The following is a 15,958-nucleotide window of genomic DNA, read 5'->3' on the forward strand; positions in this document are numbered from 1 at the left end:
TCAGAAAAACTAAAAAACCTGCATGAGATTTCCTTCAATGACAAAAATAGACCCTACAGTGGAGGGATTTTTTGAAGGGGTTCCAAGTGAAAATGAAAGACCGAGATTGCAGTCTTGAAGCTATGCTATTTCAATAAAATGACTGTATACCTCATTTTAACCTCATGGCATTCCTAGTAATATTGCACTAGTTTAACCAACTAAAATACAGAAAGCTTAACTGTAACTTGGCCAAAATCACAAAGTCAGTTCAACTGAGAATTAAACTCATACTTTTAACCAGTACATCATTTTTCCACCTGAGGTTGACCAAAATTTAAATAATAATAGTTAAGTATTTATACGATGTTGGGAAGGAGTATCACACTCAGTTGATGGGAAGTTATGTTGATACCACCTTTTTAGGAAAACTTTTTGGCAGTATCAAAACTTAAAATGGACACAACACAAAAAATTACACTATACAAATATTGCTCAAAGTGCATTTTCAAGATGCTACTGTATAACTTGTCTGACAGAAAATCTGTAGTAAACAATACCATTAGGGATCAGTTAAATAACTGATGGTACAAGACACATTGCTACAAAAAAGACTAAGATTTATGTGAACATCCTTGACAAAAAAAAAGGTCAAATGATAAAACTCAGTGTGGAACAATTTAAAAACAAGCACCAAAGTAATGTTTTGGAAGGATTCAACAAAATATTAATCAGGAGCCCAAGGAAGTGTGGTTAGGTGACAGTAACAACTTTCACTTTGCCAGGCACAGAGGCTTACACCTGTAATCCCAGCACTCTTGGAAGTGGAGGTGGGGGAGACTGCTCACAAGTTCAAGTTCAAGCCAACTTGAGCAAGACCCATCTCTTTAAAAAACAGCTGGTCGTTGTGGCGGGCACCAATAGTCTCAGCTACTTGAGAGGGTGAGGCAACAGAATCACTTAAGCTCAAGAGTACAAGGTTGTTGTGAGCTATGACGCCATAGCACTCTACCGAGGACGAACAAGTGAGACTCAGTCTCCCCCTCAAAAAAAACTTTCACTTTTATATCTATTTTCTATACTATTAATTTCTTCAATTTGGCAATTATGAAAAGTCATTTTTAAAAATACTATTGACCTTCAGGACAAATTAACAAACTGCTGACTGTTCTCAAGATTACATTTAAGAACCTCATTGTTCAGACGATATGGGGAAGAATATATATGGATAGAAGAGACAGAAAAACTTAAATAAGTCATCTTTTACAAACATTGACATTTATTATGCTATTAAAAGGGTAACTAAGGCTGGGCACAGTGTCTCACGCCTATAATCCTAGCACTCTGGGAGGCCGAGGCAGGTGGATTGCTTGAGCTCAGGAGTTAAAGACCAGCCAGAGCAAAGGTGAGACCCTGTCTCTAAAAATAGCCAGATGTGGTAGTCAGTGCCTGTTGTCCCAGCTACTAGGGAGGCTGAGGTAAGAGGATCTCTTGAGCTCAAGAGTTTCAGGTTGCTTTGAGCTATGACACCAGGAAACTCTATGGAGGGTGACCAAGTGAAGACGCTGTCTCAAAAAAACGAAAAATAAAATAAAATAAAAAGAGAACCAAGTAGGCTACCTATTAATTTATGAAATTCAGATGGATACAAGCTAGACAATCTTATGATCCATTCTCCTGCAATGTTTAGTGATGTCTAGATGACCTCCTTGCACTGGGCTCAGCTCTCCAGAGTAAACTTCCACGGTTTTACAATGTATTACTATTCCCTAGCTATACACTGTCCCTCTAAAACTTCCTATTTTTCTAAAAAGGAAAAGCCTACCACCACTGGCTTGGTGCCCATAGCTCAGTGGTTAGGGTGCCAGCCACATACACCGGGCTGGCAGGTTTGAGCCTAGCCCAGGCCAGCTAAAATTAACAATGACACCTGCAACAAAAAAAATAACATGTAGTGGTGGACACCTGTAGTCCCAGCTACTTGGGAGGCTGAAGCAAGAGAATCGCTTAAGCTCAAGTATTGGAGGTTGCTGTGAGCTGTGACATCACAGCACTCTACTGAAGGCAACATAGTGAGAATCTGTCTAAAAAAAGAAAAGAAAAAGCCTCCCCTAAAATGTAGTAATCTTATGCACACACAAGACCCATTACATATCCAAACATGTCTGTGAAAGTTTTGACAGAAACATATGACAATTTTATGGTAAATCTGTTAAGATTTATAAAAGGTAGGTTTAGCAGAAGAATATAAACATACTACATAGAAGAGGGGGGAAAAAGTCCTCTGAAGGGGGCAATGCTCTGAACCAAGACAAAACACTGAAGGAAACCTAAAACAGAGTTACTCCTTGAAAATTGTGTTAATTAAAAATGTTATACATATCATAAATACAATTAAGGTCCTTTTTCCCCCTAAAAAACAGCTCTGAGAAAAACAAGTATTCTAAATGAAATTAATCAAATTGATTACAACTGCGTAAAGATATAACTTTAATAATCCTTTATGTTGAGAATGTGTAGACAAACTAATGCATGGTTCACTTGTTTTTGAAACTGAATATTAACTCTATTGTCCCTGCTGGAGTGTAGTGGTGTCATCATGGCCCACTACAACCTACAACTCTTGAGCTTGAGCAATCTTCCTTCCCCAACCTCCAAGTAGCTAGGACAATATCCATATTTCACCACACCTAATTTTTTCTACTTTTGGTAGAAATAGGGTCTTTTCTTGCTCAGACATATCTTGAATTCTTGACCTCAGGAGATTCTCCTGCCTCAGACTCTCAGAGTGCTAGGATTACAAGAATGAGCCACTGCACTGGGCTCACAGTTCACTTTAAAAGATTCTATGGAGGCAGTGCCTGTAGCACAGTGGTTATGACGCCAGCTGCATACACCAAAGGTGGCGGGTTCGAACCCAGGCTGGGCCAGCTAACCAACAATGACAACTATAACAAAAAATAGCCGGGCATTGTGGTGGGTGCCTGTAGTCCCAGCTACTTGGGAGGTGGAGGCAAGAGAATCGCTTCAGCCCAAGAGTTGGAGGTTGCTGTGAGCTGTGACACTACAGCACTCTACTGAGGGTGACACAGTAAGACTCTGCCTCAAAAAAAAAAAAAAGGCTCTATGGAAAGGTGCCTTACATTATCATAGAATCTCTCTTAAACCCTACTCACGTTTTATCACCATAATTCTCCAAAATATCATGCCAAAACAAGTAGTCATTTATAATAACCAACATTTTAGAGACTATCTCATGGCCTATGATCATGCCAGGGCCTGGCAGTGGAGAAACACTGAACACAGCTTTATAGAGGTAACACAATGTACACCTGTGCTCTCACAATGTGAGAAACCATGTGGTATGGTAGAAAGAATAGTGACCTAGAAAAGAAAAATCTAGGCTGCAATTCTTGCTCTAACCTGCAAGTTCTCTGTAATTTTCAGATTAACATAATTGTGTGTTATATATACCATGCAAACTTGATTCAAGAAATTTGGCTATGTAAATAATTAAAAATTTTTCTGGCTCGGTGCCTGTGGCTCAAGTGGCTAAGGCGCCAGCCACATACACCTGAGCTGCCGGGATGGAATCCAGCCTAGGCCCGCCAAACAATGATGGCTGCAACCAAAAAGTAGCCGGGCATTGTGGCAGGCGCCTGTAGTCCCAGCTACTTGGGAGGCGGAGGCAGGAGAATCACTTGAGCCCAGGAGTTGGAGGTTGTTGTGAGCTGTCATGCCATAGCACTCAACCCCAGGGTGACTGAGTGAGACTGTCTCAAAAAAAAAAAAAAAAAAGAAAAAACATTTTTTACAAATAACACATGCTTTAATGCCTTCTTTATAAAGAGACTACATATAAGCTGTTCTCTTTGCAGGTCTTATTACAGATAAACACACCAATTTTTTGTATTAATAATCTACATAAACTAAGAATTTGCCTTTTAGAGAACTTACGCAGGTCTATTAAAGGCTTTGGCTTTTTTTTAAAAATTTGTTACTAAATAGAAAGCCCCTCCATCAAACATTTGTAATACTTCAATCACATTTTCCCATTTTTATACTTTATTCAAAACCTAACACTTTGTTAAACATTAATTATGGAAAGAAGTCAAACAGCAAACAAAAAATGCTTTAAAACAACTGCGGCAAATTCTCTTTCTAAGAGTATTTGCATATTTTAAACATTTTATTAATGTCTGAAAGAGAAAAAAGCTTTAAAGCCAAAGGTTTATTGACATGATTATCAATGCTTTCAATGAGTAAAACAAATCTTAAAATATGTACTAAGAGATAATTACTGTCTATCTTAATTTCCTTTCATCTGAAAGTCAGAAGTAATATGTGTCCATTTTAGGAAAAAATTATATATGAAAAAGTAAGTTTATTAGAAAAATAAACAACTTTAAATTTTACAATATTTTCCACTTCAAGATTCTTTTAAAGTAGATTGGCCTTATGGTTTCAACATAATCTGATTTACGAAATCTCATTTAGTCCTATTTAATAAAACAAAATACAAAAACACAAATGGTGAAAACAGTAGACTATCAATAACTATTAGTCTTAAGAAATCCAATGTAAATGTTCCCCAAAAGCACCATTTGTTGCAGGTACCTATTGTGGAAATATTTACTGTAAAGCATATTAAACAGTTTTCACTGAAAGTTAATGTACTGGGTTATTACCAAGATCAACATTATCATATTAAAATGCAAACTGTGTGGTCTATTTATTTTTCTAAAAATTTTATAACATAGCCAACTGTTTCTTAAAGGACCAGGTACAGGTTGAGTGTCCCATACCTGAAGTGCCTGGGCAGGAAATGTTTTAGATTTTGGAACATCTATATGTATACGTAAAATGAGCTATCTGGGGGATAAGACACAAGTCTAAACAGTATTCATTTGTATTCCATATACACTCATACACACAGGCTGTAAACAATTTGATACAGTATTTTTAATAATTCTGTGAATGAAACAAAGTTTTCACTACAACCTGTCATATGAGATCAGGTGTGTAATTTCCATTTGTGGCCGGCCAGTGGTCAAACAATTTTGTGCTGGACACAGTGGCTCATACTCTTCAGGCTGAGGCAGAATTGCCTGAGGTTAGGAGTGTGAGGCTAGCTGGGCAATACAGTAAGACTATCTCTAAAGATAACAAAAAATGGGGCGGCGCCTGTGGCTCAGTGAGTAGGGCGCCGGCCCCATATACCGAGAGTGGCGGGTTCAAACCCGGCCCCGGCTAAACTGCAACCAAAAAAAAAAAAATAGCCGGGCGTTGTGGCGGGCACCTGTAGTCCCAGCTACTCGGGAGGCTGAGGCAAGAGAATCGCTTAAGCCCAGGAGTTGGAGGTTGCTGTGAGCTGTGTGAGGCCACGGCACTCTACCAACGGCCATAAAGTGAGACTCTGTCTCTACAGAAGAAAAAAAAAAATTTTTTTTTTTGAACTTCAGAGCATTTTGGATTTTCAGTTCCAAAAATCCAACAGGGGATTTTCAGTTCCAAAAATCCAACAGGGATGCTCAACCTGTTGTAAAAATTTTGGGCTTGCAGGCCGTAAGACCTCTCTACTCAACTTTGCTAGGGAGAGAGCAATCACAGACAACATATAAATGGCATACCTGTGGACCATAGTTTGTGCAATGCTGAACTATACATAAACTGAGACTAAAGAGACTGATGATTTCAACTGTCCTATTACAAATATATGTGAGGATGGGGGAACAATATAGTAGATGGGTAGATATTAATAAATGACCATCACAAATTAAAATTTCCATACGTATTTCCCAATCTTAATTGAGTATATGTGTATATATGTATACAGACAAGCTAGAAAATGAGCTCATTTTAATTACATGTTCTTTTTGGTGTATTGATCAATAGTATAGAACCAACTGTATCAAAGTCAGAAAAGCAGCAAAAGGATCATGAGTGAGTGAGTACTCAGAGGTTAATCGATAATCATGAAATTTGGCTTTGACATCTAAGTATTTCTCTATAATGAAAAAATTAATTTATTCACTGTGTTCTAAAGAAAATATTATGTGAATATTTTCAGATGTCATTTTAAAGTTTAATTGAATTGTTACTTGAAGCTAAATGTGATTTGCTTTGTTTTATTAGAAAAAATACTCAAGCAAGGTCTACAATCATCGGTCAATTAAGAATGACTTACAAGAAAATGGGACAATAAAATAAAAATACAGGTACAAACTATATATCTGAAACACTTCTATTTGGCAATTTTATAACAAATCAAATTTTAAAAAGAACAAAGGAGATTGCAGATTACTTTGCAGATACAGAATAAAGCAATTGATGAAGTGCTTAAGCAAAAGAAAACAAAAAAATAGTAAGAAAACACACTGCTTTTCTTTTCTTTTTAAAAATAAATCACATTTGCTACAGATCATATGGATAAGACCCTTATTAAACAACCATTCCAGAATGTCTTATAATAGCAGTGCTTCTATTTGCACTTCATTTAATTTTATAAGATTCATTTCATGTATATAGCTCTTTACCCCATTGTTAATGAATAAAGCCTCCTATAATTTTTATTTTTTAGTTTTTTAAAGCAAATGAGAAATGATTTATGTATTATGGAACCTTTCCCATTTTGGAACCAAAGGTTTAATTTTATATTTTTGTCTATTCTTTCTTAAAAAATTTAGTGTAAAAACTGCTGGTTTTTATATCACTGTAGTAAAGTGAAAACTCCTCAATCAGGAGTATTTTCTGCAGTTTGACTGCATATAACCACATACTTTAAAATATGTCCTTCCAACAGTAAGGAAATAATTGATTTCACGATCACTGTCAGAAATGAGTGCCATAATTCTATTATGGGTATAGGTCCTCCCTCAAAGACTTTCTGGAAGGATGTTCAATGTGTTTGTTCGTATAGATATTAACAGTAGTACATAGTCCCTTAAGTCTGCAAAAGACATTTATTGTTAAAGAAGGTGCTTTATTAACAATTCCTCTGGCAGCACTAGTGAATTACAATATCCTTCAATATTATTTCTACCATAATATATACATTTAACTTTCATGCCTCTAGAAAAACATCTACAGTACATTTTCAAAATATAAAAATATATTACAAATCTGCTGAATTATTTACAAGCGATGTTCTATTATCTCTATGCAACATTTGTTTGATACAATACTAACAAGTTACACATATTTCCATTTCTGTAAGTTAAAAAAAATCCATATGGCTTCTTGCTTACCAAGCAAGAAAGTGATTTTATTTTTCTTTTCAAAACCAACTTTGGTGCATAAAGGATTCAGTTTGAAGATACTTTTAAAAAAAATACAATTTTTCTTACATTAAGAAAAAACAAGCCAAAAACCAAATGCTTTCCTCGGAAAAAAATTAGAGTCATACAGGTTAAATGAAAGTATGGAAAGATTACTCAAATAATTTCAAAGAGAGGTTTTTCAAAAACCGTTAACAGATTATATAGGTAAATATTAACATACTGTACTCCATGAGAAAACCCTAGTCCTGAAAAGGGAGCCACGAGACATACTGCAACACTCTTTAACAGTAATTTTCAGCCCTAATTCGATAGACGAATTTTTAGTTGATTGCAAATGTCGTTCACTGTTTGGTTAAATACAAATTGAACACTTGTCTTATCAGAGTTCTGCAAAAGAACACAAATGGCAACCAATCACATCTATTTATCATAATTGAAAGGTAAATTATCTCTTGATATTTTTCATTGTCTAAATATTCCTTAATATGACTTCAAATCAATACACACTGTCAAGACAAATATCCTTACAGTGCTTTTGGTATTTATAAGGGCACATGTTGTAATTGGTTTTTTCCAATGTAAACTACAGTAATCACTAAAGGGAAGAAAAAAAAAGCAGCTTAAAGCAGCAAGCATGCAAAAGCCTTTAAGAAGCTGTTCCACTAAGTTGCCAGAAGAGTGTTTGCTCAGTCTCCCACAGTACCATTCATGAAAATGTGGATATACAGTAATATATTAATATATTCCACAGAAGAGCCTACTTCATTCACAGAATGTTTACACTAAGCATAAATATTATTCTAAATACTGGATTTAAAAAAAGAAATAAAAAGGAAGGGGGTTGACTCTAATGTGCAACTTTTCCTAAACCCATTGTCAGTGACTAAGACTGCAGGTGTCCCCGCTTGTTTGCTTTTTATTTATTTATTTATTTTTACCTCTTCAACCTCTTCTGCGGCATTGTTCTAGAAAAAGAGAAAAGGGAATTTTCTTTTATTCAACTAAAACAAACATACTGAGTAATTCAGAAGACAGACATTAGAAATATTTATAAGATATAAGCAATGTGAAGATCACAGACCATCATTAAAATGTATTTCCCAAAACATTTACACATAATGGATACAAACTTAGTTATACACATATAATACAGCTTATTTAATAAATTATTATAATTTTTTTTTTGTAGAGACAGAGTCTCACTTTATGGCCCTCGGTAGAGTACCATGGCATCACCCAGCTCACAGCAACCTCCAACTCCTGGGCTTAAGCGATTCTCCTGTCTCAGCCTCCGGAGTAGTTGGGACTACAGGCGCCCGCCACAACACCCAGCTATGTTTTTTGTTGCAGTTTGGCCGGGGCTGGGTTTGAACGCGCCACCCTCGGCATATGGGGCCGGCGCCTTACGGACTGAGCCACAGGCACCACCCCATTTTTTTATGTAGCCTTATGTATTTCTAAGAAAGTATATCTAACACAGGCATTTGACCAACTAGGACTTTAAAACTTATCTTTAAATCCCAAATAATCATCCTTCAGTATTCAAGGGATGGGTGAGGAGTTGTTGATGCTCAAGTGCCTTATATAAAACAGCACAGTCATCTACCCATATCTTCCTGTATACTGTCAACTCTAGATTCCCTATAATACTTAATACAATGTACATGCTATATAAATAGTTGTTAGTATAGCAGCTTTTTATTTATATTATTTATGGTAAATGTTTCCTCAAATATTTTCTCTCCATAGTTGGTGGAATCCTCAGGTACAGAACCCACTGATAGGGGCAACTGTATGTTCCTTTAGTCTCATTTTGAAGTTAGTTACATTTTTAAAGGGTTACTATGTTTTCACTTTGTACACAAGTACAAAATTATTTCTTGTTTAAAAAATAAAAGTACTTTTCCCCTGTTACTTAATTTCACACTATTTCTCAGTCAAAATCCAGAAATTTAAGCAAAGATGCTACACCAGGGCAAACATAGGCGCTACTATGACTTTATATCACGTTAGACTCAATTCTGATTTTCAGACTAGAAGATACATGAAAGTTCAGAACCAAAATTAAGATTTATGGGAGGTATAGTTAAGAAAAATTAAATCCACAGAAAGAACATTCTCATTTCCCAAGAATGAAATCAGTAAGAATAGTTGAATTACCCTGGGAATATGCAACTATTCTTCCATATTTGGGGACAACAGTCAGAAGCTTGAATTTTTTTTTATTTTTTTTATTTTTATTTATTTTTTTTTTTTGAGACAGTCTCATTATGTTGCCCTCAGTAGAGGGCCTTGGCATCACAGCTCATAGCAACCGCAAACTCCTGGGCTTAAGCAATTCTTTGGCCTCAGCCTCCCAAGCAGCTAGGACTACAGACGCCCACCACCACGCCCGGCTGTTTTTTATTGCAGTTGTCACTGCTGCTTAGAAGGCCCTGGCCAGGCTTTAACCCGCCAGCCTTGGTGTATGTGGCCAGTGCCCTACTCACTGAGCTACAGGCACAGAGCCTTGAATTATTTTTTTTAAATCACTTTTACTAAAAAATATCTAATGACAGAGTGGCAACATCACCTTTTTAGTATGCTAACTTTAATTATTCCTCTCCAACAACAAAAATAAACCCTAATTAGGAACCGGTAAATAAAGACTACTTTTTTTTTTTTTTAAAGACAGAGGAAACTGGCTCGGCGCCTGTAGCACAATATTTACAGTGCTAGCCATATACACCAAAGCTGGCAGGTTCAAACCTGGCCCAGGCCTGCTAAACAACAATGACAACTACAACAAAAAATAGCCAGGCTTTGTGGCGGGCACCTGTAGTCCCAGCTACTTGGGAGGCTGAGGCAAGAGAATTACTTAAGCCCAAAAGTTTGAAGTTGCTGTGAGCTGTAACTCCACAGCACTCTACCAAGGGTAACATAAAACAAAACAAAACAAAAAAAAAAAAAAAGAAGAGGGAACTTGGGCGGCACCTGTGGCTCATTCGGTAAGGCGCCGGCCCCATATACCAAGGGTGGCGGGTTCAAACCCGGCCCCGGCTGAACTGCAACCAAAAAACAGCTGGGCGTTGTGGTGGGTGCCTGTAGTCCCAGCTACTTGGGAGGCTGAGGCAAGAGAATGGCTTAAGCCCAGGAGTTGGAGGTTGCTGTGTGCTGTGTGATGCCATGGCACTCTACCGAGGGCCATAAAGTGAGACTCTGTCTCTACAAGAAAAAAAAAAAAAAAAAAAAAAAGAAGAGGGAACTTATGACTTTCCCATCTTTTTGGTAGTAGATTTCCCTCGATCCTCTAAATCTTGATAATCTAGTTCATTCCACAAAGAACAGGTTTTATTGACATTTAGTAACACCTTCACCAAAAGATGCTTTAAAAATTTTTTTTTCTGGAACAGGGAAAAAAGAGTTTCAACATTTCAACATGGCTAAGCTCATTATGTTATAATTTCAGAATAATGTCACAAATTGAAATCTTGCTATATTAAATAACATTCTAAAAAGTTGAGTCATGGAAATGAATTCAACCTTCAAAATGTTTAATTACTATAAAATTAGTTATCTTTATGGTAACTTATATTTACATTTGAGAATTTTAATTATTATATATCACTTTATTCCTGTCTAATCTATCCCTATGCAAAATACATACTCTAAATTAAGATTTTATTTGAAACAGATAAGGTCCTTTCACTAAGAGTGCCTTTTCACAACTGGTTTTGAGCTTTTTCACTACCTTGTTTTCTTTTTTGAGACAGAGTTTCACTTTATGGCCCTCGGTAGAGTGCCATGGCATCACACAGCTCACAGCAACCTCCAACTCCTGGGCTTAAGCCATTCTCTTGCCTCAGCTTCCCGAATAGCTGGGACTACAGGTGCCCGCCACAACACCCAGCTATTTTTTTTGTTGTTGTTGTTGTAGTTCGGCCGGGGTCGAGTTTGAACCCACCACCCTCGGTATATGGGGCCAGCGCCTTACTGACTGAGCCAAAGGTGCTGCCCTTTCACTACCTTTTTAATCACTCTATTATGTTATTTAGAGAGAGACAGTATGGAGTTCAGCCACATACCATCTGTGTAACCTTGGGCAGATTAAACTAGTTAACTTCTAACCCCAGTTTTTCAATGTACAAAACAGCAATAGTAACACTACTTCACAGAGCTGCTGTGGGAATGAAATGAGTATAAAGTTCCCAGAAGGTGGCTCAGCACACAGTCAGAAATATTGGTGTCTTCTCCCCCCCACCCCACCTTCATAAGCATAGCACACTAAAACAAAGGTCAGATCAGACAATTATTAGAAATGTGAATACTCTGAGCCAAATCTTTTAAATGTAAGACAATATTTAAATTGCTCTTTTGAAAAGTTAAATTCAAACAGTTACAGTATTTAGGACTCATGATGTATTACCACATCCACAGAAGTCTGATATTATTAAAAAAAAAAAAAACTACATACTTAAAAGGCACTTATTTTCAAATTACTATGTGTATCATAATCTAAGTTACTTAACATAAAGTCTGGAATTAAACAGGCATATTAACTTTATTAAAATATTATCTTTCTGTATTCTACCATTTGTAACTCTTTGTGATATAATTTCCAAATACAAAAAACACCAGATACAGTTGGTGTTAAAATTCAGCACATAAAAATAAGTCCTAACTGACTCAAAATTCAGAAAAACAAGACCATAATTAAAAAGTAAAATGTAAAGTCAAGAATTGAATTACCTGTATATGTTTGGGTCCAAAAGCAAGGCGGTATCTTTGGGTAGCTTTGATAAATGAACTACTTTAGTTTTTAATTGATGTCGTTCACTTTCATTCACCCACACATCAGGCAGACTATTAATTAAAAAATAAGTAAACAATAAAATAACATTAATTTTAGATTTAAACTTTACACTCCCCAGCCTTTTCTGCCAATTTGATCAGGCCACCCATGTTAACAAGTTTCTCAGAAGCCAAGAAAGCTTAGCCATCAACCTCAATAGTGGGACGTGGAGTCCCAAATAAGAAATGGCAGTGTTAAATTTCAACATGAATTTAGGAATAAATAATTTTTGATGGCAAACCCTACCAAACTTAGAAACTTACAAAAACACATTGCCTGTTTGGGTTTTTGTTTTGTTTTGTTTTTTTCTCCAGAGACTCACTCTGTTACCTTGGGTAGGGTGCAGGGGCATCATCATAGCTCACTGCAACCTGCAACTCCTAGGCTCAAATAATCCTCCTGCCTCAGTCTCCTGAGTACCTGGGACGACAGGAGCACACCAGCATGTCCAGATAATTTTTCTACATTTTGTAAGGATAAGATCTTGTTCTTATTCAGGCTGGCCTTGAACTCCTAAGAGCTCAAAATGATCCTCCTGCTTCTGCCTCCCAGAGTGCTAAAGATTATAGGCCTGAGCCACTGCAACAGGCTTTGGCTGGCTTTTACTGAGTTAAATTCATAGTTAAAAAAGTTTCTTTACTAAGAAAGAAGTAAAAGCCAGACACAGTGGCTCATACCTGTAATCCTAGCACTCTGGGAGGCTGACGTGGGTGCACTGCCCTGAGCTCACAGTTTAAGACCAGTCTGAGCAGGAGCGAGACCCCATCTCTAAAAATAGCTGGGAGTTACGTCAGGTGCTTGTAGTCCCAGCTACTCAGGAGGCTGAGGCAAGAAAATCCGCAAGAGTTTGAGGTTGCTATGAGCTCTGACACTATGGCGCTCTACCAAGGGCAACAAAGTGAGACTGTTTCCCCCCCAAAAAAAAAAACAGAAAAAAAAAAAAAAAGAAATCCAACCTCCCTCCCCCCCACCAAAACAAAAAGAAAAGTGAAAAAAAGTGGAGCGCAGTGGCTCACGCCTGTAATCCCAGCACTTTGGGGGCTGGAGCAGGTGGATTGCCTAAGCTCCCCGAATTCGAAATCAGCCTGAGCAAGAGCAAGACCTAGTCTCTAAAAATAGCTGGGCATTGGGGCGGGCGCCTGTAGTCCCAGCTACTCAGGAGGCTGAAGCAAGACAACCGCTTAAACCCAAGAATTTGAGGTTGCTGTGAGGTGTGACAGCAGGGCACTCTACAGAGGGCAACAAAGTGAGACTCTGTGTCAAAAAATAAAAAAAGAAGCAAAACTTTAAGATTACATTCCACTTTTAAACAAATGCACATAATCAAAATTCTGAGTTCAAAGAAATTTAATTCTATAAGGAAATTCAAATAAAATTTTGATATTTAATCAATTTCCAAAACACTAGGAATACATTAGACATATGAATTTAATTTTTAAAGTAATTATGTTTATAAGTTTAATATAAAAGGAGGTCTTAAAAACCACTATGAAACAAATGAACTCTCATTAGGGAAAAAGAGATGAGAGAAAAAAGACCTGAACTATCATTTCACCAAAGAACGGTTTAAAAATTATCCTACTTATAATAAATGCAAACTAAAAAAGGGACATTTCAGAGCCAATGTTGGTAACAAGCCAGAGAATTAAGTTCTCTAACCCAGTATATGGGACTGTAAATTGGTACAAACTTTCAAGGTGGTGATTCCAAACAAAAACCTTAACATATTACAGTTTGCATGTTAATACATATGTTCCTATCACTTAATAGTAAAGAAAAATGGTTGACTTTAATATCCAACAAAAATAAGTCAGGTAAATACATGAAGATTTCCATAAAACAGTGGTTCTCAACCTTCCTAATGCTGCGACACTTTAATACAGTTCCTCATGTTGTGGTGACCCCCAACCATAAAATTATTTTCATTGCTACAACAAAAGTAATTTATGGTTGGGGGTCACCACAACATGAGGAACTGTATTAAAGGGTCACGGCATCAGGAAGGTTGAGAATCACTGCCATAAAATCAGTGTAGGCTACAGAGGTCGGGTAAAGCCAGGAAGACTCTGTGGAAGATGTTTCTAATACTAATGGAAGTTTGATGACCAAAGGATTATTTTAAAATTTTTTTAAATTTAGGGGCGGCGCCTGTGGCTCAGTCGGTAGGGCGCCAGCCCCATATACCGAGGGTGGCGGGTTCAAACCCGGCCCCGGCCAAACTGCAACCAAAACAATAGCCGGGCGTTGTGGCGGGCGCCTGTAGTCCCAGCTACTCAGGAGGCTGAGGCAAGAGAATCGCTTAAGCCCAGGAGTTGGAGGTTGCTGTGAACTGTGTGAGGCCACGGCACTCTACCGAGGGCCATAAAGTGAAACTCTGTCTCTACAAAAAAAAAAAAAAAAAAAAAAAATTTTTTTTAATTTAAAAGCAGATTTAATGTGCACTAAAGTCCCAAATATACTTAAGAACTTTAAAAAAAATTTTATGTATTTATTTTGTTTTTAAAGAAAGGCAGTTTCGGGTGGCACCTGTGGCTCAAGGAGTAGGGCACCGGTCCCATATGCCGGAGGTGATGGGTTCAAACCCAGCCCTGGCCAAAAAAAAAAAAAAAAAAAAGAAAGGCAGTTTCACTCTTGTTCAGGTTGGTCTCAAACTCCTGAGCTCAAGCAATTCATTTGCCTCAGGCTCCCAGAGTCCTAGGCACCGCAGGCGTGAGCCACTGCACCTGGCCTATTTAAGAACTCTGCCTTCACACCACACTCATTAACCTCTCCTTACAATGGGCTGGGAAAACAGTATTATAGAAAAATTAATAACAAGAACAAATGTTATCCACATATTTGAAGTACATATACACTGTAAACCTTCATTTAAGTTAATTCTATTCTTGGTGCTTATTAATTTTTATGCTAAAAATTTCTATGATATATCTTGATTACCTTTGGTAAAAAGAAAATTTTAATGAAAAGGATAAAAGGAAAATTAAACATAAAATATATGTACTGAGGAACACCTACATGAGAAGTACTCTAAAGGGGTATTAAAACTCAGGAAAAAATGTACTCTCTGATGGAAAACTGGCCAATTGCTTTTATAAAATAATTAATTTACTTATTTTTGAGACAGAATCTCACTCTGGCTAGAGTGCAGTGACATCATGACAGCTCACAGCAACCTCAAACTCCTGCCTCAACCTGTAGAGTAGTTGGGACTATAGGTGCCCACCATGCCTGGCGAATTTTTTCTATTTTTTTTTTTTTTTTTAGAGAGACAGAGTCTTAGTCTTGCTCAAGCTGGTCAATTGCTTTTTTATACACTAAAACATTTACAAATTTTTTATTTTTATTTTTTTAGAGACAAGAATCTCATTTTGTCACCCTTGGTAGAGTGCCCTGGCGACACAGCTCACAGCAACCTCCAACTCTTGGGCTTAGGCGATTCTCTTGCCTCAGCCTCCCAAGTAGCTGGGACCACAGGCGCCCACCACAACACCTGGCTATTTTTTGTTGCAGTTTGGCATGGGCCAGGTTCAAACCCGCCAGCGCCCTCACTGAGACACAGGTGCCACCCATAATTTTTTTTTTTTTTCTGAGACAGAGCTTCAAGCTGTGACCCTGGGTAGAGTGCGTCACAGCTCACAGCAACCTCCAACTGCTAGGCTTAAGTGATTCCCTTGCCTCAGCCTCCCAAGTAGCTGGGACTACAGGCACCTGCCACAACACTTGGCCATTTTTTGGTTGTAGTTGTCATTGTTGTTTGGCAGGCCCAGCTGGATTCAAATGCACCAGCTCTGGCACTTGAAGTACAGGCATTGAGCCATGCCCACAAATTTTTTAAATAAATGATTCAAAGGTACAGCTAAGGGACATT

The 15,958-nt window shown here is 37.4% G+C and overlaps 1 protein-coding gene across 3 annotated transcripts in view; it reads right to left on the minus strand.

Annotated features, from left to right (window-relative positions):
* Positions 1–6,080: 6,080 nt before the first annotated feature.
* Positions 6,081–15,958, minus strand: part of AEBP2 (AE binding protein 2) — a 120,927-nt gene continuing 111,049 nt past the window's right edge. For 2 of the 3 annotated variants that reach the window (XM_053558131.1, XM_053558130.1), the window contains exons 7-9: positions 11,988–12,101; positions 8,198–8,224; positions 6,081–7,646 (exon numbers count right to left, since the gene is read on the minus strand). In XM_053558131.1, the coding sequence (XP_053414106.1) occupies positions 7,601–7,646; positions 8,198–8,224; positions 11,988–12,101 (187 nt within the window). In that variant the 3' untranslated portion in view covers positions 6,081–7,600. Of the gene's footprint in view, positions 7,647–8,197; positions 8,225–11,987; positions 12,102–15,958 lie in introns of those variants that run through there. The other variant, XR_008373505.1, reaches the window with a different exon arrangement.

The sequence above is a fragment of the Nycticebus coucang genome, chromosome 12 (assembly GCF_027406575.1).
Source record: "Nycticebus coucang isolate mNycCou1 chromosome 12, mNycCou1.pri, whole genome shotgun sequence".
Classification (NCBI taxonomy): Eukaryota; Metazoa; Chordata; class Mammalia; order Primates; family Lorisidae; genus Nycticebus; species Nycticebus coucang.